The 24,776-nt window shown below is 54.1% G+C and overlaps 2 protein-coding genes across 4 annotated transcripts; both read right to left on the bottom strand.

Annotated features, from left to right (window-relative positions):
- Window positions 1-239: 239 nt before the first annotated feature.
- On the bottom strand, window positions 240-22,279 carry STK40 (serine/threonine kinase 40). 2 transcript variants are annotated; one of them, XM_041417563.1, is made up of 12 exons: window positions 22,190-22,279; window positions 15,985-16,097; window positions 13,949-14,068; window positions 12,891-12,976; window positions 12,303-12,446; window positions 10,937-11,164; window positions 9,997-10,049; window positions 7,064-7,179; window positions 3,842-3,986; window positions 3,464-3,583; window positions 3,107-3,191; window positions 240-2,461 (listed from the first exon to the last, which is right to left on the bottom strand). In XM_041417563.1, the coding sequence occupies exons 3-12, from the start codon at window positions 14,058-14,060 to the stop codon at window positions 2,243-2,245; spliced, it is 1,308 nt and encodes a 435-aa protein (XP_041273497.1). In that variant the 5' UTR covers window positions 14,061-14,068; window positions 15,985-16,097; window positions 22,190-22,279; the 3' UTR covers window positions 240-2,242. The 2 variants fall into 2 exon arrangements, with proteins under 2 accessions (XP_041273497.1, XP_041273498.1); XM_041417564.1 differs by having other exon boundaries at window positions 15,973-16,097.
- Window positions 22,280-23,416: 1,137 nt separating this feature from the next.
- LSM10 (LSM10, U7 small nuclear RNA associated) lies at window positions 23,417-24,658 on the bottom strand. 2 transcript variants are annotated; one of them, XM_041417519.1, is made up of 2 exons: window positions 24,591-24,658; window positions 23,417-23,959 (listed from the first exon to the last, which is right to left on the bottom strand). In XM_041417519.1, exon 2 carries the CDS (start codon window positions 23,952-23,954, stop codon window positions 23,583-23,585), a length of 372 nt encoding a protein of 123 aa, XP_041273453.1. In that variant the 5' UTR covers window positions 23,955-23,959; window positions 24,591-24,658; the 3' UTR covers window positions 23,417-23,582. The 2 variants fall into 2 exon arrangements, with proteins under 2 accessions (XP_041273453.1, XP_041273454.1); XM_041417520.1 differs by having other exon boundaries at window positions 23,417-24,047; window positions 24,591-24,621.
- Window positions 24,659-24,776: the final 118 nt, after the last annotated feature.

Below are 24,776 nucleotides of genomic sequence, written 5' to 3' on the forward strand. Positions count from 1 at the left end.
GCCGGACCTCGGGGACACGAGGCTCCGCATGCCACCGCTGTCCCCAGCGCGCACTCCAGGCCGGCCCGGGAGGGACAGGCTCAGTGGCACTCGGGGCCCTGGGCCAGGACAGGGCTGGGGGTCCCATGGGGCACTCAGGGCCGCTGATCTGTGAGCCTGCCCCCCTCCCAGAGCACATCAGTACCCCAAAATCCCCCATGCCACCCATCCCTCCCACCCTTCCCTTGGGGTCGCCGGGCTGTCGTATGAAGTTTTATTGCCGACATGCAGGAGTAGTTCCGATGTAGTACAAAAATAACGTCTTTATACAAATTGTTTTCCTTTTTTTTTTTCTCTTTTTCTATTTTTTCCTTACAACAGGCTTTGTCCCGCCGTGGCCCTGTGGCCCCCCTCATGTCCCCTGCACCACCCCCTTCCAGTTTGCCTTAGCACAAGTGGATTGACCGGTGCTGCCACTGCAGGATCCTGGTGTGATACAGCCTCAGGGAGTCCCAGAATATTGCTTTTTGCTTTAACATTGGGGAAAAACAGTAAAAATAAACAGGGAGTGAGGCAGGAGAGAACCAGAAGGAGAGAGCAGGGCCCTGCTGGGGTGCTCAGGGGATCCCTGCCCTGCTGCTGGTGGCACAGGGGGTGATGGGCCCACAGGACAGACCCACCATCTTCAAAATAAATAAGGCGAAAGAGTTGGGGCTACTGGCTCAGCTGGGGCGGTGCAGGGAGCTGGTCTGTGTTAGTGTTCACGAGGCCCTGCCTGGCCCCAGGGCCTTGGCGAGGCGCAGGCAGGACGTAATGCCCGACATGGCCAGGGAGGTTCAGGTCCAGCCCCCTGTCCCCACAAAGCCACTGCTGGCGTGGCCCAGCTTAGACCCTGTCCCCTTCCCCAGCCCGGGGCAAGAAAAGGCAACAACACGCTACAAACATCTGCAAATCGCTCCCTGCCCACGCCCACTGTGCTGCAAGAGCTGGGCCCAGAGAGCAGTGCAGCCCCAAAAAGCAGGACAGCCCCCCCAGCTCCAACCCTCCCTGCTCACAGGACTGGCAGGAGGGCAATGCCAGGGCTGGGAGCAGACAGGAGCAGGGAAGGAGGCAGCTGAAGAAGGTGCTGCCTTGAGCAGGAGCCCTGGCCAGGGCACTGGGAGCCCTGGGAGCTCTGTGTGAGAACAGTTCATCTGGCAAGACAGGCATCCAGTTCATAAATGAGGCTCAGAAACAATCGTTCCTGCTCTCAGCACAGGCCAAAGCTCTTCCAGTGGCACCAGGTGACAAACCAGGATGTCCTTCTCCTGCCTTGGCATGAGGGCAGAGGCAGCCCCAGGTTTGGGCTGGGATGGCAAGAAAAGCTGGGAACAAATACAGTAGAGACTTCAGCCAGCCCTCCTATCTCTAGGCAAATTATTTTGGGAAGCTTTTCACATTATAACTCATATATTACATCTGTACCACAACTGAGGGGGGAAACGCTAAATCAGAATTAATGCAACTGTAACTGCACCTGGGATATGCTACTGAAAAATAAGATTAAATCATAGATCCTTATAAACTAAAGGAATCAGTGAGAGGGGGGAGAGGGGGCAGGAGCCCTGGCGGGCCAAGTCCTGCAAAACCTTTGAACTGGGGACAGGATCTGATCCCTGCCCGGACTCCTCAACTCCTGCCTGAGGCGGTGGCCGGGCTCTCTGGTCACAGCGGTGGCCACACAGGACTGGCCAGCATGGCCTGACCAGGTGGCACGTAAGGACAGAAACAGATTTGATGCAGATGAAGGGAAGTGGGAGGTTTCAAGAAATTCTGCCTTTCGAGAAACCCTGATAAATCCAAGCTTATTCAAACCACACGGAGCGGGCGCCACGGGCCGGCTCCGCGCTGCACGGCCACGGCTCTGTGCCAGCAGCTTCACCCTTGGAAGTCTCCTCCTTTCCCACGGGCTTTGCTCGATCCAGAGAACAGCATGGTTAAAAAGACAAGAGAGGTAGATTACAGTCATGATCAAAAGCAGATTAGTCATCTAGGCTTCGATTTTAAAAAACAGATTCCAGAAGATGCCAAGAGGTTGCTGCTTCCAAAACTAGCTTTTCCAAAAGTCTTCTCCGTCCGGAGCGGGTGTGAGTGCGTGTCCCTGGACAGAGCTTGGGATTGCTACATTATTCCCCGTCGTGGGACACCGGTATTGCTGTAGGCTGGAGCAGGCGAGGTGAGGGCAGGCTGCAGGGTGGTGCTCGTGCTCTTGGGGCATGGGAAGCTACTTCCGGAGGTACCTCTGGGCCAGGATGGCCGCGTCCAAGGGGTTCATGGGCTGCGCGTCGTGGCCCAGGCGCCGCACCGGCGGGATGTTCCCGAACTGCCGCTTCTGCAGGAAGCTCTTGGCCTCATGCAAGGTGTTCTTCTCCTCGGCCAAGAGCAGCTGCTGCCTCATGTAGTTCTCGAACTCGTACTGGGAGCACTCCTCCGTCACCTTCACCTGCAGAGACCGACCTGTCAGAGCCACACCTGGCAGCCCCACGGCTCCTCTGATGGGCCTGAGCTACCACGGGATAACTGGGGTCATAACCCTGGAAAGGGCCCTGCTGCTGGGGATGCAGGCAGGACTCCTCGTGAGCCAGCAGTGCCACGAGGACACAGGCCACCACAGCAGCTCTGTCCTGACATGGCTCATCCCAACCCTGGCAGCATTGAGGCTGCAGCTGCATGACCTCTGTCCCTGCGGCACGGTCACAGACCCTGGGCAGCCAGGCCATGGTTGACACTTCTAGCATGAAACATACCAGCAGGAAAACAGGATGTTTGCTCCCATGGCAGAGCTCACTGGGAGCCAGAGCCAACACTGCTGCCTCCTCCCAGCATTCGAGGGAGTGAGCGCTGCTGGGAGCGGAGAGAGCTGCTCTCATCAGCTCCGGGGCCGAGCTCACTTCCTGGCAGCTCAGCCAGCTGGATGTGCCTCCTGCTCCCAGCAGCATCGGCCTTTCCTTCCGCTGCACAACGTGAGGGACTCGGCTGTGTCCTCCCCACCCTCCCCTTCCCAGCTGGAGGACACAGTGGGTGCCATCACAGACAGATTGGCACAGCAGCACAGAGAAGCAGTTCTGTGGAAAGCAGGGAAACCTACCTCCTGGGGGTTTTCGGGATTAGCCACTTGGTCATCTATGTCCGGCACCACTTGCAAAGGGCCACTCAGCGAGGACATGGACTGCCTGCAGGAGAGCACAGCATTGGGATCCAGAGCATGGCACTGGCTCAGCCACCCTCAACCAGCCCCAGGGTGATCCCACTGGGATGGCCACGGCTGCCATAAGCACTTGCACAGGCCTCTCCAGCTGTATCCATCAGCACACAGTGGTGGACACATGGGATTTAAAGGCTTACTGCAGTTCCCAGACTCTCCTCTGGTGAGGTGAGCCAGCCACAGCTGGAACAACACAGCCTGTGGCCAGAGACAGCGTGTCCTGTCTCCCCGTGCACATACCAGGACGCTATGATGGAGCTGAGGGAATCCAGCACTTCAGAAGCCGTCAGCCGCTGCTGCGGGTCCAGGACCAGCAGTTTCCGGATCAAGCACACAGTGTTTTCAGAGACCCGGCCATCCCTGGGACAGACAGCACGGGGTGAGCCTGGGGTGGGCACAGCGTGGCAGGATGGACATGCTGGGAGCACAGGCCAGGAGCAACACGAGCCATCACTGCTCTGCTCCTTCCCACAAGCTGTCCCAGCCCTGCTCCTGCTTCCTGCACACAGCCTGCTGTCAGTACTGCTGTGACCCTTGGGGTGCTGAGGGGAGCCCCTCCAGCTGCAGCTGGCCCAGCAAGCCCCCCGTGGCCAGGCAGGAAGGGCAGGCTGTACTCACTCGGGGATGGTGTACTCGGCAGCCTTGATTTTGCGGAAGAGCTCCTGAGGTATGCTGTCGTAGAAGGGGAACTGGCCGTAGAGCATGGTGAACAGCACCACCCCCAGCGCCCACATGTCACTGGGCTTCCCACGGTATGGCCGGCCTGCAGGGAGAGGGCACACACAGCCTGAAAATCCTGGAAAGCACAGCCTGGCAACCCCCTCACCTCCCACAGCGGAGACGCTGAGTAACCCTCACATGGGACCCTTTTTCTAAGCATTAACCATAACACTTAAGGCTTCCCCTAACATGACACCAAAACTCTTTCCAAGGTGCATCCTCTGTGAATGAGCAAATTGTCAACCTCCACACAGGTGTCCTCCTGTTCCCAATGGAGCAGGAATATCCCTGCTGTGAACCAAGGGCATCAGGTAGTTGGAACTGCTGTGTTGGAGCTCCTTGGTCAGTGTGCCTCACACAGAGACACCCAGCTTGCAAGGTGGAGGGAAATCAGGGACCAGGGAGCACAGGGCAGGAGGATGCAGGAAAGAAGACCAGACAGGATAAAGCTGAGCCCATGGAGAAGGCACTCTGACTGTGGGATGAATCTAGTACACAGCCACTGAAGCCAGATGTAAAGGCACAGAGTGTGCAGAAGGTGCTTTCCTGCACAAAGACATTAGACAAAGACACTAGACAAGCCCTAACGCAAGGCTGCTGCAGCCCCAGGATTCACCTGATGGAAATGCTGCTTCTAAGTGCCTTTGGTCACAATAATCAGCACACAGCAGCATGGACAGGGTCACATAATCAAACCCCAGTGCTACAGCAGAGCTCAGGACTCAGGGAGAGACTTCCTCTGACTCACACAGTGAGTCACTGCTGCAGCATTTGGTATTTGTACTAATTATTCTTTGCTTTATATGCTCAGAAAAAGGCACCTCTCCCTCCTCCTCCAACTTTTCCTGCTGTGACATTTCAGCAGCCATCCCTCAGCAGAGACAGCTTCTCCTGGAGACCCACAACAATGATTAATTTCTCAGGCGTTCCAGCTTCCCCCTGCACAGGAGCACCAGCAATACAGAGGGATGCGCCAAGCCTGAAGGTGGAATGTCCCTGAGTAACTTCCCCCTTGGTACTTGGAGGGGAGCTGCAGACTGAGCAGTTTTGGGAGAGCGTTTTGGAGAGCACAGGATGGGCCCCATGGGAAGGGCTGCTGGCAGACACCAGAGCTGGGGTGCAGCACAATGGCAGTGAGAGCCAGGCTGGGCAGAGCAGGATGAGTCCTGAGCTAAGGCTGTGCCTTGCAGGGTCTCAAGCAGCCTCAGCTGTCAGAGATCAGCCAAGACAGCCTGTTCAGTGCCCTGTGGCCAGTTATGCCACAAGAGTGCCCTGAGAAGAAACATGATAAGGAGCTGGAGGCCTGAATAGATCAGCACCTTGGAGCAGAAAGGAGCAGCTCCTCGTAGCCTCCTTCAGCCACTTGAGTCACAACTGCTCCAAGCTCCTGCAGAGCACTTGGCTTCTATCATCCATCAGGTCACAAGGGCCTCAGGATATCCTGCAGAACAGGAAAGGCTTGCAAAAGCCCCAGGATCCACCTCCTTGCCTGCCTTGCTGGGAGGGAAGCGCTTCAAACCTGCCTGGCAGATCAGGATGGAAGAGCTTGGCTACATTTACTGCTGCTGCCTGCAAACCTGACAAAAATCCTCCTGAGGGGAGTCCACTGGGGCTGGATCTTCCAGGACTGGCTCCCTCTGAGGGCATTTCTGCAATACAGTTGCTTGGGATACCAGGAACAAGTAAGGCATGCGTTAATGCCTCATACCTGGATCTACAAGAGGGAGAGGCTTTGTATGCACAGTCCCACCTGTATGTGCAGCCTTCAACACTAATCTGGTTCACATGCACGAGAGGAAATAGCCCCCAAAGTGATGCCTGGGTCACTACACTGACAACTAGGACCACCCCTGCCTGCTCAAAGGCTGGTGCAGGAGCACAGAATCACAGGGTTGGAAGAGACCTCCAAGATCGAGTCCAACCCAGCCCTAACACCTCAACGAGACCCTGGCACCCAGTGCCACATCCAGGCTTTGTTAAACACACCCAGGGATGGTGACTCCTCCACCTCCCCAGGCAGACCATACCAGTGCTTTATCCCCCTTTCTGTAAAAACTTTTTCCTAATATCCAACCTGGTCATAAAAGGAGACCAGGTTGCTCAAACACAACCTACCCCTCCTAAACCCCTGCTGGCTGGGTCTGATACCCTGGCCATCCTGTAAGTGCTGGGTGATGAAATCAATATAAACTGTTCCATTACCTTATCAGGTACTGAGGTCAGGCTAACTGACCTATAATTACCAGGATCCTCCTTCCCACCCTTTCTGTGTCACATTAGGCAGCTTCCAGTCATCTGGAACTTCCCCAGTGAGCCAGGACTGCTGGTAAATGATGGAGGGCGGCTTGGCAAGCTCATCTGTCAGCTCCCTCATCACCCTGGGGTGGATCCCATCTGGTCCCAAAGATTTATGAACAGAGCAGGAATAAGAGCTCATGGAGAGAAACCTCCTGAAGCAACTGGAAAGAAAGCACAGCTGTTCCTGATGGTCCCATGCACTGGGAACAGTTAAAGGCAGGAGGACACCAGGGAAAGCTGCTCTGTGCTAGAGCCAGACTCTGCTCAAAGCCTCTGCTGGAGAAAAGGCACAGGCCAGGCTGCTGGAGGGGGGGATCCAGCCCAGACTGCTTTGGCCTGCTGTCATCATTCCTTTAATTTTAAGTAACTCCTCTCAGTTGGTCCAGAAGCTGCCCAAAGGGTCACTAGTTTCCTCCTGGAAGTGAGCAGCAGCTGGAGGAACTGGTGCTCTTAGTGCACAGCTGGAATGCACTGACATCCTGCTGGGATCTGGACTGGCTGCCCCTCGGGCCCAGGGTTTTACCTGCAGCTTAAAGAAAGCCTCAGGAACTGAATTTTGACACTGGAAACAGAACATGTTGTCTGCAGTCAGACTCATTTGGGAACAGCCAGATTTGAAGCAGCTTTGAAGTTTACACAAGCCTTAAGAAAAAAGGCTCACTCCTCCCCTCCAACTTTCCCAGCTGGAAAACCAGACCAAGTCTCCTAACTGGACCTTAATTAAGAGGCTCTCATGAAGGTGCATATGGGAACACAACAGGTGGTTTTATTTATTGTCAGGAGGCAAAAATGAGTGAAATGAGTGTTGAGGGGAATTCCTACCACTGAGCACGTCTGGGCTGATGTAGGCAGGGCTGCCACGCTGGTCCTTCAGCAGGTCATCCTCGCTCACCAGGTGCTTCCCCAGGCAGAAGTTGGTGATGGTGATCCTGTGAGTCCTGGGGAGAAGCACAAGGTGTCAGGGAACACAGGCCATGCAGCACAGACAGCAAGCTGACTCCAGAACAGGGACTGTGCCTGTGGGGCTTTCTGGGGGGTTTGAAGTGCTGGGAGAAGACACACAGAGCAGTAAAATCAACTCTGTCCCAAAAGGGGGGATTCCATGCCTGCCAGCAAGGCTTGCAAGGCACTCACAGGGGCAGTAAAAGGCTCTGGGACAATGTCTGGGTGGCCTGTGTCAGCGTGGCTGTAAGCACAGGGTGTACCTGGCTCATCTTGCAGCCTTGGCTGATCTCCCAGGAGCACCCCAGCCTGCAGCACTGGATCTGCCCCAGGTGCTGCCTGACCACTGGAAGGCATGAGTGTGAACAAAGCTGAGGTTTATTTCAGCTGCTGATTGTGCCCTGCACTTCCCAGCTGCCATCTTCTCCACTCAGCATTTTCTGGGAGCTGAGGGAAAACACCCTGTGGAAGCTGCCCTGTGCCTGGCCCCTGAGCACTGTGTGTTTACACAGAGGAGCTGCAGGAGTTGTGATCAGGCTCAGCACAACCACACCTGTGTCACTCAGGAGTCCCACACAGGAGCCTGGTGGCAGTTCCATCTGATCCACAGGACTGCTCTTCACAATCAGGTGTGCACAGCACAAAGCCTGATCAACACCCAAAAACCTTACAGAGAAAAGGGAGAGCTGCAGGTACACAAAATTCCTTTTTTAGCTCACCCCTACCTCCCTATGGTATTGCCAGCTCCCATTAACAATTTTTTCCAGTACAAGTGAGCTAATTACAAAACTATTATTCCATTAATCTTCCCTGTCATTCAGATAATTTGGATTTTAACTTACAATGTAAAGCTGTGAGTACAAAAACATTGTCTGGAAGATTTCTTGAAAAGTATTTCACAACTAGAACCTGAGAGAATGGATTAAGTCAGTCACAATAACAAAGAAACATTTCCAGCCAGTCTCACAGACAAATGAAATAGAACCAAGTGTGGGTTGGCCATGGAGAGCTGGTTATTAAAACAGACAGACTTGTGTTTAAGAAGTGTTAGCTTCAACTGTCAGGAGACTTCCCTGGCTGAATAACAAGCTGCAGGATTTGTTAAGGGTTTAAAAGACTAAGTGTTCTATAGGACACTAAAATGTTCAGGGTTGCTTGGTTCTATTTAGTCCCTGAAATTGGATCTAATCTGTAATCACCCAACTCCTCCTGCACTGGCTTATGAGGAAACCTGAGAGGCTTTAGTGTCTGTGGGGAAGGAGGCCTGAGGCAGCCCCAGGTGGGATGTGCCTGCCAGGCCCTTGCAGTGCCACCTTGTTACCTTCCTTCCCTGCCCTGAGGAGGGCCCTGGCTCTTTGTGAGCACGGCTGGAGCAGAACAAAGGGTTCTGCTCAGCCCCACGGGCTGCTCCTCTCCATGGAGATGGCTCTTACGCCTCTCCCACCCTTCCCTGTGACTCACTGCTGCACAGGCTGCAGCTCTCCCTCACCAACGCTGAGAAAAAAGCAAAAGGAGACATGTAACACAAAGAGTGACTCTGGCAAGTGTGTTCAAAGCTTCAAATACTGCTAGTGGGGCCCTGGGTGTAGCTCTGTTGGTGGGGTGCTCCCCTGCACTCAGTGCCCAGAAAAGAAGTTCTGCATGGATCCTTTAAAGCACCAACCTTTGTCTGCTTCCTCCAGCAAGGAGGAGAATCAAAGCAGCAAGCAAAAGAGATTTATCTTAAAGCAGCTCTACAGAAACAACTTGAAACAACTTAGAGGTGGCCCTGAGAAGCAGCAGCAGCTCTGTGTGTGTGTGTGTGTGGGGGGGGGAACCAAGAAGTTCAACTTCTGTAGATAAAACCCATTTCCTCTCAGTGTTAGGGAGGAGAAAGCAGCAAGCTGTGAGCCCAGCAAACCTGCAAGCTTTGTAGACTCAAAGCCTGCAGAACTCCAGCCTTCCTGCTTTTTATTCATTTCACAGAAACCCAGACAGTGTGAAAAGGATGAATTCCACTCATTCTTCAAGTAAGTGCAAAATATTTAGTCAGTAATGTAATCCTGGAGGAGAGAGCAGAGGATCTGAGCTGAACTAGGCTGCCAGCTAAGGAACACAGACCCCAAGGCACTGAGCAGCTCCAAGAGCCACCAAGCAGAGACAGGCCACCCCCCCTGCCCTGAGGTCCTGCTGAGCTCCTGCCCCTCTCTGGGCTGGTCCCTCTGGGTCTGCACCAGCATCCAGCACCTGCCAGGCTCCAGAGGCTCCTGTCAAACCAGCAGTGGAACAAGGGAGCCATTTCATACACAAATGCACATTGGACAGAAGTGCTTTTGTTTAGATAAGTCAATATTTCACTGCTAGCAAAAACACAGCAGGGCAGCAGTCAGATCTAACACTGCTGTGATTGTAGAACAGCCAGCAGGGCTGGGAATGCCTTTAGCATGATGGAGGGTGAATGATGGGAACAGAACCAACCACCATGGTTTTCTGCTTCTTTTTAATATATATAAAATCAATAATCCTTTTGCAGGTTACTAAATTACTATAAAATTGAGCTTTAGGCAGTTAGAATCCAAAAAGAAGTCCTGACAAGGGGCCACAAAGCTGGGTGGGAAAAGTGAACCACTTAGGTGGGGCTAAATTCATTTTTGGAGATTAATTTATATAACTTTGAGCTGGATTTATAGTTTTGCACAGCCTGCTTCCCTTTTCCTCACCCTGCTGCACAAGAGCACGCAACAAGTGCTGCCTTTGGCTGTGTTTGCATTAGAAATCTGCTTCAAGGAAGAAACAAGACTACTGCCAGGCCAGCAGCCCTCCAGCACACTTACCTTTTGTTTAGCACCATGTTTCCTAGTTTCAAGTCTCTGTGCACAATATTTTTCTGTAAAAAATATAGGAGTATTACGTGAGCAAAAGCCTATTTGTTGTAGAAGCACAAATTCCATACTTGCACAAGAGCACTAAAAAGAAATCATGGCATCTGCACACTCTGAAATAACCCAGGTCAAGGTTTCAGGTCAGGTTTCACCCTGAGTACTTTGTGCCCTTCACTTTTGAATGTGATCAGGACAGAACAAGCAAATTTGCTACTCTGAACACGAAGACAGACTTAGTGTATCCAAGAGATCCGAAGCTGAATTGTCCAGGCTTGGTTAGAGCAATCTGATGAGCATTCCTTTACCAGACCCACGCTGCACTGCCCTGTGTCACATGTCCTGTGTCACAGGGGAACGAGTCAAGCATCAGTAGAATCCATTTTTATTACAACAGTTTCTAGTTCATTGATCTCAAAATTTGTAGCTTGAGGTTCTGATCTCCAATCAATTCAATCAACTTTACTCAAATTCATCAATTTGAATTCATCAATTCAATAATGAATTCATCAATTCAATCAACTTCAATCAAATTCAAACAATCAACTGTGATTTATTTTGCTTCGCAAGAAAACAGTTTTTGTTTCCTGTGTTTGATCAGGCTCTGCTCTCCTCTGCTGCCCACACTGTGGTTGACCTGCCCTGCCCTCAGCCCAGCTGGCCCCTCTCCACAGCCCACAAACACCACTTTATCATCCAGAAATGTGAAGAGCAGGGAGGGAAGGGAATGCACTTCAGGGCTTGGGGCACGAGGTCTTATGCAGAACACTGCTAACATCCTTGCCTTGTAACCCGGCCACTGCCTGCCCCAAGAAGTTTTGAAGCATCTACTGCTGTAATGTGGGAAAACTCTGCCTGCCAGCACTGGAAGAGAGCTCTCTGTGCAAGCTCTCACCTTGTGTAATGCTTCTACCACTCGTACCACGTCATAAAATATCACCACGGTCTCCCGCTCGCTGAGTCTCTTCTCCTTAATGACATAATGCTGCAGATTGATCAGATCTGCTGTTTTGTCACTGAAATCGTGAGCACAGAGACAGTCCAACACCAGGCAAATGCGCTTCTTCATCTTTCTGACCATCCTGTTGGCTTCCAGATCTTCTATGATCTCACAAGCTCGGTCCTGTGGGGAGGCAAACACAGCAGCAACCCCTCAGGGAAGCTCCAGGACACATGCACAGAGCCTGGCAGAATAAATAATTGAATAACTGGGGGGTGATCTCAAAATGAGCAAATGCAATCACAGTGCTTGGTCTTTGTCCCAAAGCAGGATTTCAAAAAGATACAGGAGCTCTACTCAATGAATCCCAGGCTGGTTTGGGGTGGAGGGAACCTTAAGTTTCATCTCATTCCATGCCCTGCCATGGACAGGGACACCTTCCACTATTCCAGGTTGCTCCAAGCCCTGTCCAATCTAGCCTTGAACACTTCCAGGGATGGGGCAGCAACAGCTTCTCTGGGCAGCCTGTGCCAGAGCCTCCCCACCCTCACTGGGAAGAGCTTTCCCAAGGAGCAGGAGGAGTGCAGAAGGCAGAGGAAGTCTCTGCTCTGTGCACATCAGCACTAATGCTCTTTATGCACACAGACACCTTGAGCTGAACTCAGGACAGCTCTGCAGTGGAGCAGCCTCTGGGAACAGAGGGATCCAGCACACTGTTCATAAGAACAGAAATCTCAAGGCACAATTAGCAGTTCTTCCATGACAGTAAACAAGACACAGCTGAGCTGGACATTTGGCTTATCTAAGATTTAGTACAGATGGTCTCAAGTGAGAAGTGTGTTGGCAAAATGTAACCAGCAAGTCAGGCAATACCAACACCCAAAGCAGTAATTGCTATCAGCCCCTCACATCAGTGAACAGCCTTAAAGGCACCAACAGCAACACAATCCACTCACACAAAAACTGACCAGCACAGTGACTGGTTTAACTTGCTGAAACAGTTCCTTGGCTCTTTGTCCCCTCTGACAAGTTATAAACAGTACAGAGACCAAAAGCACAAATTTAATTCTAAAAGGTGCTAATTATTTTGCCAGTGAAATAGCTGTTGTTCTGTCCCATCTGTGAATGTTCTCACATTTCCCAAAATCTTACTGTACTCTCCAGAGCTCCTGTTTGAAGCAGCTCTGAGGTGGTTAACCTCAGAGTGCTGCAACGTGGACACACAAGAGCAGGGTCAGCACGAACTGTACATTAAACAAAAGCAGCTCAATCCATCAGCAATCCCTGGCACTGCCCCAGCCTGGATGGTGCCCAAGTGTACCTGGAAGAGCCCGTGATGATGGACCACTCCTTCCTGGTTGTGGAGCAGGGAAAGAAGGGAATACTCCGTGTGCAGCAGCATCTTGCCCTGTCGCTCCTCCTGGGTTTCTATTCCTTTATCACCTCTTTCTTCTAAGGTGAGAATCTTCAGGAAAAGGGAAAATGCCTTTACAGTTCCCAGAGGCACACAAATGCCCCCAGCCCTCTCTCATTTTTGGCATTCCCATGTGTTTACAGCTGTGGAAGTGCTCTGATGGTTGTGTCCTTGCCACAGGCCTGTCTGAACTCAGCACCACCCATGCAGAATTCACAGCAGCAGCTTCATTAACATGGAAAGGTGGCTGTTTGCAAATATCCCAGGTGCTTTTACCCTCCTGGAGCTGTCCCATTCAGGTACAGATCCAAGGGCTCTGAGAGAGCAGCAGAGGTCTCATCTCAGGGCTGATCTGGACAAGGATCTGGCCCTGCCAAGGGGGAGCTGCAGCAGCCCTGTCCCACTGGTTCAGCCCACACCACTCACTCAGTGCCCAAGTGCTTCTGCACAGGAGCTGGAGAGCCCTGAAGGTCTGGGAGCCTGCAGTTTGCTTACCTTCAGCTGATAAAAGTCATCTGTCCCGTCCTTTCTTGCCAAACACTGAACAATACTTGGCACAGGGGAGTTACCTAAACGTGGACCTACAGCACAAAGCAGAAACAGACTTGTTTTCCCTCCAGCAGCAGTGACTAACCAAGGTTACATCAGCTGTCACTAGCTATGTTTGCTTGCACCAAGTTCCCTTTTCTGCAGGAGCTTGAGTGCATTTTCACAAATCTAAAGCCAAAAAAAAAAAAAAAAGGTCTTGAACTCTGAAACCTTTTGGGATAATGTTTCATTTTTCTCTGGAAAAAAATTTATCAAAGCCCACACATGGCCCAGCTGTTTGCAGAAATCCAAATTTCTGCATGCCTGAACCACACAGCTCTTACATTCACAGCAACACCCATGGCAACTGTTACTGCCACACCTGGGAACACAGCTGCCACCTCTGCAGGGATGGCTCAGGGGTGTCCAAATTAGCCCAGATTTCAAGTTAGCATACAGTCTCCACTCCTCACTTTAAATAAGTCAGCTCCAACTGATTTTCCATTGGCTTCCAATGTGAGGTCTATGATTTTTGACAGTTCTGAACCAACAACTATTCTAGTAACTGTCCAGAGCTGGCAGAGTGGCCTTGCCTTGGTACATAGCACTTTGAGTACTAGTGAATTGCTAAGTTGCCCCCATGCTGATGTGACAACACATTCCAGGTCAGCAGGGTCGAACACAGCCCTGATGAAAAAACCCCCCAATGAATTTGGTATTTTACAAAGTTGAAGAACAGAGTTCAACAAAACAAAACAAACCCAAAAAAACCCCCCAAGGGGGTAAAATCAAGCTCTCCTATTTCTCTCCCAAGCCCTGCCTGCCTTGCTGCACTGGCACCCCACACCTCCTCAGCTTGGCCAGCTGCAGGAGCTCCCAGGCTGCTGCCCTGCACACCCAGTGACCTGCGCTCTCAGGTGAGACACTGAGTTACACACCTGCTTCCCCTGACTCCACAGTGCCTTTTGCTTTCGGTTTTGCCACCAGCAGCCTCCCTGGCAAGAGCAGAGCCCGTCCCTGCTTACCCAGGATGAAAGGCCCTGCTCTCTTGGCGTTATTCCCGGAAATCCCCGCACACAGAGCCTTCGCCTTCGCGGATGTTTCCCCAGCTCCTCTGTCCGATGCTCGCCGCTTCATCCTCGGCTCTTGAAAGAGAAGAGAGATCACATCTGATGAGCCACTGAGTTATTTTCTCTTGTTATCCCTGATTTCTGCTGGAAGGCTCTCACCTACAGATGCACTGGTGGCTCTGCCTACTTGTGTGTCTACTCACAGCCCTGGCTCCCTGCTGACAGACCAGGGGTGGGCTGCAGGCTCAGAGCAGTTCTCAAGGCATAAATCAGCCTCGTTATTCAGGGCAACATTTCCTACAACAGTTGTTTGAGAGACATAGTGGGAACAAGTCAAGATAATTAAAGCTTGTTTTACAGCAAAAACAAGTTTGCAAATTAACATATTCTAAGAGCTCTGAAAGAAGATGCCCAAGTTAGCCCTGTGTATGGGTGTCTGCTGCTGCTGCAGCCTTTTGGGGGTTCCTCCACAGAGGATCCACATGAGGCATCACAGCCACCCACTGAGTCCCTCAGAGGCTCGAGTCTGTTCCTCAAACAGCCAAGAATGCACAAAACTGACCACAAAAATTAGTGTCTTTCACCTTTCCCAACAAGGGCATAGAAAACAAGCACAATAGTTATTGTGAGATTCAGTTCAGTTCACAATGTTTTTTTTCAAAAATGTATTTTTAGCCTTGAAAAAAGTCCCCTCTCTCTGTACTGCATTAGACTCTGACCTTATTACATCTCTCTACCTACATCCAGTGGAGCTGGAATTTGGACTCCAGCACATAAAACCCTGCTACCTCAGGCCCCACGTGCAGGAATCAATGCTGTGTTTAGAACTAACACACTGTTAAATGCCCCAATGGACATTTCAGTGAAAGGCAACACTGGTGACAACATGTGTGTTTTCCTGCACAACCATTATTGGCAAGACCCCATTTGATCTATTAGATGTGAATCTCATGGTTTGCATCTAGGAATTTATTCAAGGTCGACACATCAGCACTATTCAGCACCAACAAGTGAAACTCAAATACCTCCTCCTTACTCAGGTACTGCAGAAAGTCTGATTTCCACTGTCCATTTTCTGCTGCTGAGAAATCTAAAGAGAATTTGCACAGCCAAGACCTAAAGGGCCAAATAAATTCAAGGCTTATGACTAAAACTAAAGAAAAGTCTTGCTTCAGTTTAGATGGAAAAGCATCCCTCAGGTGAGCTGCTAGGTGTGCTGCGAGCTCTCCACATGCATCAGCTCCAGCCAAGGGAAGCTCTGCTCCTAGTACAGCTCCTCTTCATCTCCAGATTTTAGAAAATGGCTTCAAAGACTTTTGCAAACATCTACACATTCAAGGTCTGTGCTCTCACTTTTTAAAGATACTTTGGGAGGGGTAGGTGAGAAGAGGAATGAAGCACAGCTCCATTTCCTTACTCAAACCCAATCCCAGGAGTTCTTCCCTAAGAAGTTATGATAACAGACAGGGAAAAATATTTTCTGGGTTGTACATATTTGTTTTAGAAGATCCCAGGTGTTTCACCACGTAAGAGATTGATAAATCACCTCCCTGTGAGTGAAGTTCACCCTCTGGCAGTCCCGCCCTCTCTGTGGACACAGGCTGAGCTCACTGCATTGATTCATCCAGCAGCACCTGTCCAGCACCAGCAACAGCCAGGAGATAAAGGGAGGAGCCCTGCAGCAGACTTTGCATTCCTGCACTCCTGACTCCAGCACCTTCACACCTCCACAGAGCAGTGTCACCATCCCAGTGAGCTGAACAGCACACAGGTCTGACCCCCACGTGCTCCCTGCTCTGTTCATTCTGCATCCCTGACCCAACATCCTGACGAACTCCTCCTCTCTTTGTACATCACTACCTCAGCTGGAAATGTCAGTAACACTTCCACTGGAGAAACCCCCTGCACAGGAGCTCTGAGATAATCCATGGTGCAATTTGGCTTGCTGGTGTAAATGGTGCTACTGTAATCAGAACAACCTGAGGACTCACGTAGTTCAGCATCAACTGTATCGTTACTCTTCTTCCAAACTAGGTTTTCCAACGTCTCAGGAGGCAGGAGTCATCACCCTGGAGAAGGCTGGATGGGCAAAAGGTCGAGGACTCTGTAATGTGAAATGAGATACACTTGATGCTGTGGTTCTGGATTATTCTGATCATGATAACACAGGATGCACTGGACATTTACAGCCCCAAACGTCTCTGTTTGTTTGGGCTTGGTAAAGGATTGAAGTTCCTGGTGAGAATAAAAGGGCTCTGGAAGTTCAGTTCCTGCACTGCTGGACAAACTCTTATGCCACCCATCTCCAAAGTGATGCAGGGCAGGCCTTTGGAACAGGGACAAACACAGGCTCCACTGGACACCCTGCCATGCAGCACCTGCCTGGGCTTAACAGCATCTCAAACACACCTGACTGAACACCAGGAGACTCCTTGGCACCACCAGCAGCTTTCTATCAGGCTAGGAGTTAACAGAGTTCAGGTCAGATCAGTATCTGATATCACTGTCCCTGGGATGGAGTGTTTTAAACATGGGTTTGTCCTGGTTCCTTGCAGCAATGTAAGAGACTCTCTCTCTCAAAACTGATCCTGCTGATGTTAAAATGATTCTTTTCAGTCTTAAGAACTGGAAGGTCCCACCTGTTTGTGGACAGATGCATCCCTTTTCCCCAAATCCAAGCTGAATCAAACCACCCTCCTCCGCTGTCCTGCCATTGGAACAAAAATGGTCCCTCACACCGACAAAGTTACAAGTCCAGCACAGAAATTTATACTTAATTTTGATGTGACACACGGGATATATCAAACATCTCACTTGGAAGCCAGTCCAAAGCCTCTCAGTGTACTAGCTAGGACTTTAATAGAATTATGAATCAATTAATTTGAGGACCTAAATGTAATGCCTTTTAATTATGTAGCTTAAGGGAATTGTTTAATTCCTGAATTACTGCACGTTTCAGTGCCCGGTGTAACAACAATGGAAAACATGAGATGAGGAAAGTCCTTTTCATCCCAGAATAAGGAACAAGCAGATCCTGCAGTCCAGCAGCCACAGCTCAGAGCTTTGGGGCATGAGCAGAATTACTCAGGAGCACAGAAACCACTCAGGGCTCCAGAGCAGTTGGTCCAGCCCCCACTGCACTTTTGGGGGGCTTGTCTTGCCCCAAGGGCACAACACAAGCTCAGTGGTAGTTGCACTTCTTGTGTGAGGACTGGGAACCCCAAAGTGCTGCGATGAGCTCATCGTGGTGAGTAAGGCAGTGGATGGGCTGGGAACCAGCAGCAGGTGACAGAGCCCCACAGCACCTGCTGGAAGTTCAGCACTGCTGAGAAGAAGCTCCTTCAAGGAGCTCACACCATTCCAGGGACCTGCCTCTGGAGCCCAGAGATGGAGACATTCTGCCACGCTGCAGCAGCCCTCTTGCCCAGTGTTGCCTCCTGAAGCCAAAAGCTGCAGCGCTGCTCCACAGGTTTTTGTCCCTCTCTGTGCAGCCTTCTGCTGCAGCAGCCCTCCTGCCCAGTGTTGCCTCCTGAAGGCAAAAACTGCAGCATCTGGGATGAAGCTGGAGAGCTACTCCACAGGTTTTTGTCCCTCTCTGTGCAGCCTTCATGTTTGCAAAAATAAAGCTCAAAAATAGAATCACATGAGCAGAATCAGGCTGCACCTCTTCCCACCTAAATACCACAGTGGACAGTATTTATCAGCGATGGTTAATCCAAGGTCACATTTAAGCCTGGCTCATGGGAAGCTGTGTCGGACATGACCTAAAAACCTCCATGAACAAAACATTAAATGGGTAAAAGCTGGAGCACGGCCCAGCTTCCCACATGGAACACCAGCAGGTCGGTGTCACTGCAAGGAGCAACGATCCCAGTGTTGCCTCACTCCTTCCCGGGCAAACCCGGCCAGGAACAGCTCAGACCCGAGTCATCAGCACGCCCAGGGCCAGAGCCTCGGCTCTCATTGGAAAAGCTTCCCTGAGAACAGGCGGAGCTTGGATCGGGCAGGCCTGCGGAGGAGTCGCTGGCTGGGGGATTAAAGGGAATGTTTGTGGGGCAGATCCCAAGGAAAGCAGGCTGTTGCATTAAGTGTATGAAATTTGGTCAGAAACACACCCCTTGTGTCTCAGCTGGTCCTCAGAGACCAGGAGCACATCCAGAGACCTCGAGGACCAAGAAAACATCATCCCACCCTGGGAGCAGGAAGAGGAGAGTAACTCATCAAGTGTCTCCAAGGGCTTTTTAGCTTTTCTTCCTCCTTAAAAGGTGAAATTTCTGCCCTCCTCATGCACAGCCCATCCTTATCCTCTTCCTCCCACACCACACCAGCATGATCTAGGGGGTGAAATTGAGAGTCATAGGTAGAGCACGTACTTCATTAAGCTGATGTGCATTTTAATATTTAAATGACTCTTAATCAGGTGAAAGTTACTTTCTGGACATAGTGTCCTTCAAAGTTTCAGTTACAGGACTTTTGTTCTTCAGTGCCAAACCAGGCCCATCCTGTCTGTCCCTTCTCCTGCAGCCAGCTCAGCCTTCCCGACATCAGCCAGGAACAATTTCATCCCTAAAGATAATGTGGAATGCACAGGGGAAGCCTCAGCCCTTCCCTGGCTCCTTGCTCATCATCTCACACGGGCATTTGGGGAGGAGGAGTGGAGGGCATCAAGGTGAACTCCACTCCTCTCCCTCTGCACAGCACAGAGGAGATTCCCTCTGCAGGAATGTTAACTGTTACTGAAGGCTCTGGGAGTTGAACGGTTCTCCAAGAGAAGCAATAATATATATATAAATATATATAGATATATATAAAAAGCCCATTGGATGAGTCAGTCCAGCCTGTGTTCCGCTGCGCTGCCCTTCCAGGAAGGGAAGCCTGCTCCCGAAACAGAGCCCTGACTCACAGGGTTCTTGGAACTGAGAGGAGACTCATTCAACTTCTTCCCTAAGCGAGAAGTTCGCTCAAAACCAGGCACAGAGCTTCTCTGCCCACAGGAGCAGGAAGAATCCTGGGGCACTGGTGCAGCACAAGGGGCTGGGACAGCCCTGTGCTGTTGGAAGGCACCCAGGGGAGTCTGGAATCACTGAGCTCTACAAGCTGGGAGACAGGAACACCTCTGAGCTGCCCCACTGGAGATCCTCCTGCCTCAGCCCAGCCTGGGCATCAGCTGAACCCCAGGCACATGAATAAAGCACAGCCAGCACCTGGGAATCCCTACAGGAGCCCAGCACACCTTACCTCCGCCCACATCCAGCTGTGGTCAGTCTCCAGCTCCTCAGGGACAAAAAAGGCTTCCAGAGGCCAAGTCACACAGCAGGGAAAGCAAATTCCATCCTGGCTGCCCCCCCGGCAGCCAGGGAAACTCTGAAGCACAGGGTTCCAGTGCGTAACTACGGCGCAAGCAACAAGCCAGGCTTTCTTCAAGCCCTTCTGATGCATCAACACATGAGATAGCCAAGGACTCATCTCTGGGAGTTCCCTCTTTGGTTACATAAACACCAACCTCAGCTTAACCCTTTCGTGCTGCAGCACAGGCCACATCCACCAGGAAAAATCCCCACTCCAGCCCAACACCCTGGCAGCAGGAGCCTGGAAATGCAGCTGCAGCACTTGAGGCTGCACTGCTGCCCCAGCACGTGAGTCCCTGACCCAGACTGTGCCTGCAGTCAGGCTGTGCTCACCTTCCCAACCCCACCAGGGGTGAGGGGTGGGCTGTATGACACGGTTTTATTTCTCATTGATTGCTTCTGACACTATCAATATGCCACAAGCCCCTGCAGCAGGACCTCTGTGTGCACAGAGTGTGACCCACACACGTGCTGACACTTCCCAGCGAGGTGTGGCTGCAGTTTCTCTCAGCAGTGACTCACCTGGCCCTACCTGGAGACAAACGTGTTGGAGTTACCTGCACACACTGCCAGGCCTACTCTACTGGTGTCTGCAGTGTGACAACACACTGACTGCACACATGCAAAAAAAATATTAACCAAAACAGTCTGTTTCACACAGAAAATGGCCACACACAGCCTACTCTGTCCAGCAAGAGCTCCCAGGTAGGAAGGAGACACACACTGCACCTGCCTGGAGCACCTGGAGCCCCTGCATGGGTAACACCCCCTTCAATGGGCAGCTCAGGCACAATCCCCAGGGCTGTCCCTATTCATAGTCACAGAATGGATTGGGTTGGGAGGGACCTTAAAGACCCTACCACCCTCCTGCGACGGGCAAAGAGACTTTTCACTACCCCAGGTTGCTCCAAGCCCTGTCCAACTTGGTCTGGAACATTTCCAGGGATGAGGCAGCCACAGCTTCTCTGGGTAACCTGTGCCAGGGCCTCCCCACCCTCCCAGGGAAGAATTTCTCCCTAACATCCCATCTAACCCTGCCCTCTGTCACTGTAAAGCCATGTCCCCTTGTCCTGTCACTTGATGCTCTTGTAAATAGTTTCTGTCCATCTTTCTTGTAGCCCATTCAGGTACTGGAAGGGGCAGTTATTCCACCCTGAAGGCTCTCTTCTCCAGGCTGAACAACCCCAGTTCTCTCATAGCAGAAGTGCTCCAGCCCTCTGATCAGGTTGGTGCCTCCTCTGGACTCACTCCAACAGGTCAATGTCCTTTCTGTGCTGAATCACAGCCCAGCTCAGTGCCCAGGAGGCTTCCCTTGCCTGTCCCAATCTCTGAAACATCCTGAGGGTCACAGCTGAACTTTGCTTTTAAGGAGCACAGTTATGAGATCAAACCCTCAGCATGGACACCACAGAGAAACAACCAATGGATGCAGCACGAGCCCTCCAGCAACGGGGAAATGTCCTGAACCCTGAGTGCTGCCAGCCCAGGGCTCCATGCCAGCAGGTGAGTGCTCCCCTGCTGTCCCTCGGGCCACGCCTCACCTGGGTGCCAGGCACCTCCCCTGTGCCCCACTGTGTCCCTGCTGCCTCAGAGGAGCTGGGTACTGTCCACAGCACGTGGCAGAGGGGTGGTGGCTCAGCCCCCCCACATCAGGCAATGGACTCTGCTCCGACTTCTCCAGCTCCCTCTGGACACAGGATTGCAGCCCCAGACACCCAGCACATCTGTTCATCACAGATGTTAAGCTCACACATTAAGGCTCTGAACTAGCAAAGAACTGAATCCCCAGCTCTGGTGCAGCACATTTCAGCACAGCCTGGGCAGCAGGGAGCAGCTGGATGGGCACAACCCTAAACCCGTGTGCAGGGGGTGGAGATGATGTCCCATGGGGTCCCCCCAGCAGTGAGACCTTTCACACCCTCAGTGCTGCACAGGCAGCAGGGCTCCCAAAGGCCACGAGCAGAGAGGGACAGCACCCGGCTCTGGGGGTGGGAGGTCCCCCCAGCCCCTCGGGTGAGCAACCAGGGAGTGCAGGGCAGGGTCCGGCCCTGCTCTGACACCTGCTGCTGTTACTCACCCTCACTCCGAGGCACAGCCCTCACCTACTCACTGCTGAGGCACACCAGGCTCCTCCTCGGCACAGAGGTCCCAAAAGTCTAAATTCAAAGACTCCTGCCCAGGCTGGAGGCAAAGCCAGCCCCAGTCACGGGCTGCGCCTCCTTCAGCCCCTCGGTGCTGGCAGCAGCCCCAGCCCCCCGAGCTGCTGCGGGGCTCAAACCTAGCCCCGAGCCTGGAGAACACCGGCAGCACCGAGCCGAGCCGGGCGGCCAAGGCTCCCCGAGCCGCCGGCACCGGGGAGCTCCCCCGGGCCGGTCCCACCGAGGCCCGGCGGACGATCGGTACCAGCAGCTCCCGGCCCAGCGCACAGCGGGACCGCGATGGGGACGGGTCCCGGGGCCATGTCCCCCAACGCTCCACCCTGTCCCTGCTTCGCCCTCATTCCGACAGCCCCAGCTCCCTCGTCTCTGACCCGTACCCACAGCCCCGGGCCCGGTTCCCCCTCACTCACCCCTGGCCCAGCCCGGTTCCCCCGCTCTCTCCCATCCCTCACCCACCCCTGGCCCAGCCCGGCTCCCCCGCTCTCTCGCACCCCTCACTCACCCCTGGCCCGGTCCCGGTTCCCCCGCTCTCTCCCATCCCTCACTCACCCATGGCCCAGCCCGGTTCCCCCCGCTCTCTCGCACCCCTCACTCGCCCACGGCCCGGTCCCGGTTCCCCCTCTCTCTCGCACCCCTCACTCACCCCTGGCCCAGCCCGGTTCCCCCGCTCTCTCGCACCCCTCACTCACCCATGGCCCCGGGCCCGGCCCGGCCCGGCCTCGCTCCGCTCCGGCGGCCGCCTGGCACCGGAAGTGACGCGCCGCCACCGCCCCCCACCGCCAGCCCGCCCCCTGCCGGCCGCCGCCGGAACGGGGAAACGGCGGCGCTGATTGGGCGACGGCGACAGCGCGGGCGGTGATTGGAGGAGAGCCCGGGGGCCAGACCGGGTTTTGCGGCGGGCTCTGATTGGTTGGGGCGTGCAGCAGAGAGGGAAGCAAGCAGCGGGCGCTGATTGGCTGTGGTGCGATCAACCCGTCGCTGATTGGCTCAGGCTGGGGCCAGGAGCCTGCAGGGTTGGTGAGCTCGCGGGAGATTCGAACGCGCCGTGATTGGCCAAGGGGCGGGGCCTGTCGCGATGACCACGCCCACAGACACAGCGGGCCACGCCCACACAGCCCCGCCCGGCGGTACCGGGACCCCCGGACTGGGAGACGCTGGACTGGGACACCCTGAGTTTGGAGCTCCGGATTGGGGCACGGTGGGTTGGGATACCCTGGGTTTGGACCCCCGGACTGGGATCCCCCCACTGGAACACCCTGGGTTGGAACACCCTGAGTTTGGACCCCCGGATTGGGGCACCCTCGGTTGGGATCCCCGGGCTGGAACCCCCGAATCCCCGCGCTCTCAGCCCCGGGCTGGGACCGGCGGGGTTGGAACCCCCCGGGCTGAGCCCCTGCGCTGCTGCCCAGCCCCAGGCCCGTGCAAACAAGCACCCCCAGGGCACAGCCCCCAGTGCGCTCGCAGAGGCCACACGGCTCCGTGTCCCACGGGGTCCCTGTGGGAACAGGCTGCAGACTTTGGTGGCACTGCAGAGTTTGGTGATGGAGGGGCAGGAAGCAGAGGAGCTGGCAGTGCCAGCGTTCTGTGTTCTGGGTGAAGCACGTTCCTGCTTTTTCAGGCAGACAGTGCTGCCCCTTCCCCTGTGTGTTCACTCCCCTTCATCTCGCTGAACACTTCCAGAATGGTGGCTCAGCAGGAAGATGAGCACAGACCAGAACCAGCCCCTGCCCAGCTCAGCACCAGCGGCTCCAGCTCCAGGGTAGCTGTGCTGGTGACAGCAAGTCCTTTGCTCAGCGGGCACGGAAAGGCTGAGCCAGGGGCAGTGGGATGGCAGCTCCAGCCAAGGGTCTTTTGGCCACTGGAGGAGGGCCATGAGCTGCTGCCAATGGAGCAGGAAATGAGCAGAGAGACCAGAAAGCCTTTAAGTGGTGTTATTCACTACAAAAACCAGTCCTGCTCCTCTGCAGGTGTGGGGAACAGCAGACCCTCAAATCCCCTGCGGAAAATGTTCCTCGGGGGCTGTCGTTGGGTGGGACAGAGGGAGCTGGCAGTCCATCCTGGGCCGTGGGCAGCACCAGGCCCTCACTTGTGCTTGGCGTGAGGGAACTCGCTGCGGCCCTTGTCGCGGCCCCCGAAGTAGCGCACCCTGTGGATGGCCCGCAGCTGCTCCTCGATGGCGGCCCTGATGTCCACCTCGTCGGGGATGTGCACGTAGCGGATGTTCCTGCCGGTCACAAAGAGCTCGTCCAGCTGGGACACGGCGCCGTGCCGGTCCGTGAAGGTCACCTCGGCCAGGCGCACGTTCATGAAGGCGTCCACGCTGGTGACGCGCCCCGCGGCCGAGCTCTCGTCGCGCAGCTCCACCGTGGTGACGCGGCCGCGCAGGCCCTGCAGCAGGATCACCAGGCTGTTCTCGGCGATGGTGCGCTCCTTCAGGGAGTGGCTCACCTCCATGGCGGCTGCGGCGGGACAGGGGATGGGCACAGGGGCTGGGGACAGCCGCCTGCTGGGCCTCACAGGGAGCAGTCCCTGTCCATGGGCCAAGCCCTGCACACACACCTGAGCATGGACCAAGCCCTGCACACACACCTGAACATGGACCAAGTCCTGCACACACACCTGAGCATGAACCAACCCCTGAACACACACACCTGCCCATGGACCAAGCCCTGCACACACACCTGAACAAACCAGTCCCTGAACACACACACCTGCCCACTGTACCAACCCTCAATCGCTCGCCTGCACGCACACATCGCCCCTCGCACTCTCACCTGCACACCTATCACCGGTCACACGCCCACCAGCACACACGGCCCCTTTCACACCCACCTGCACACACACGGCCCCTTTCACACCCACCTGCACACTCACCTGCTCTCACACCACCCCTCGCACTCCCCTGCACTCCAGCATCCCTCGCACACTCCCCGCACGCCGCCCCTCGCCCCAGTCACTCCCATTCTCCTCGCCCACCCCCCTGGCACACGTACCACCCTCCCCTCGCACTCTCCCTGCCCTCAGCCCCCCTCCACACCCGCTGTCCCCTCCCAGGTCCCCCCGCTGTCCCCATCCCCCTCCCGCACTCACGCGCCGCCGCCGCCTTCCCGCGCGCTCGCCCGCGCCGCCCCGCCCCTCGCGCACGCGCGGCCGCGCCCCTCGCCCCGCCCCTCGAGGCTGGAAGGGGCGGGGCGGCCACGCGCGGTGTCCGTGTGTCCCGGTGTCACAATGTCCCCAACTCCAGTTGTACCCATGTCCCGTAGTCCGCGTGTCCCA

The sequence above is a fragment of the Onychostruthus taczanowskii genome, unplaced genomic scaffold (assembly GCF_017590055.1).
Source record: "Onychostruthus taczanowskii isolate IOZ18803 unplaced genomic scaffold, ASM1759005v1 scaffold56, whole genome shotgun sequence".
NCBI lineage: Eukaryota > Metazoa > Chordata > Aves > Passeriformes > Passeridae > Onychostruthus > Onychostruthus taczanowskii.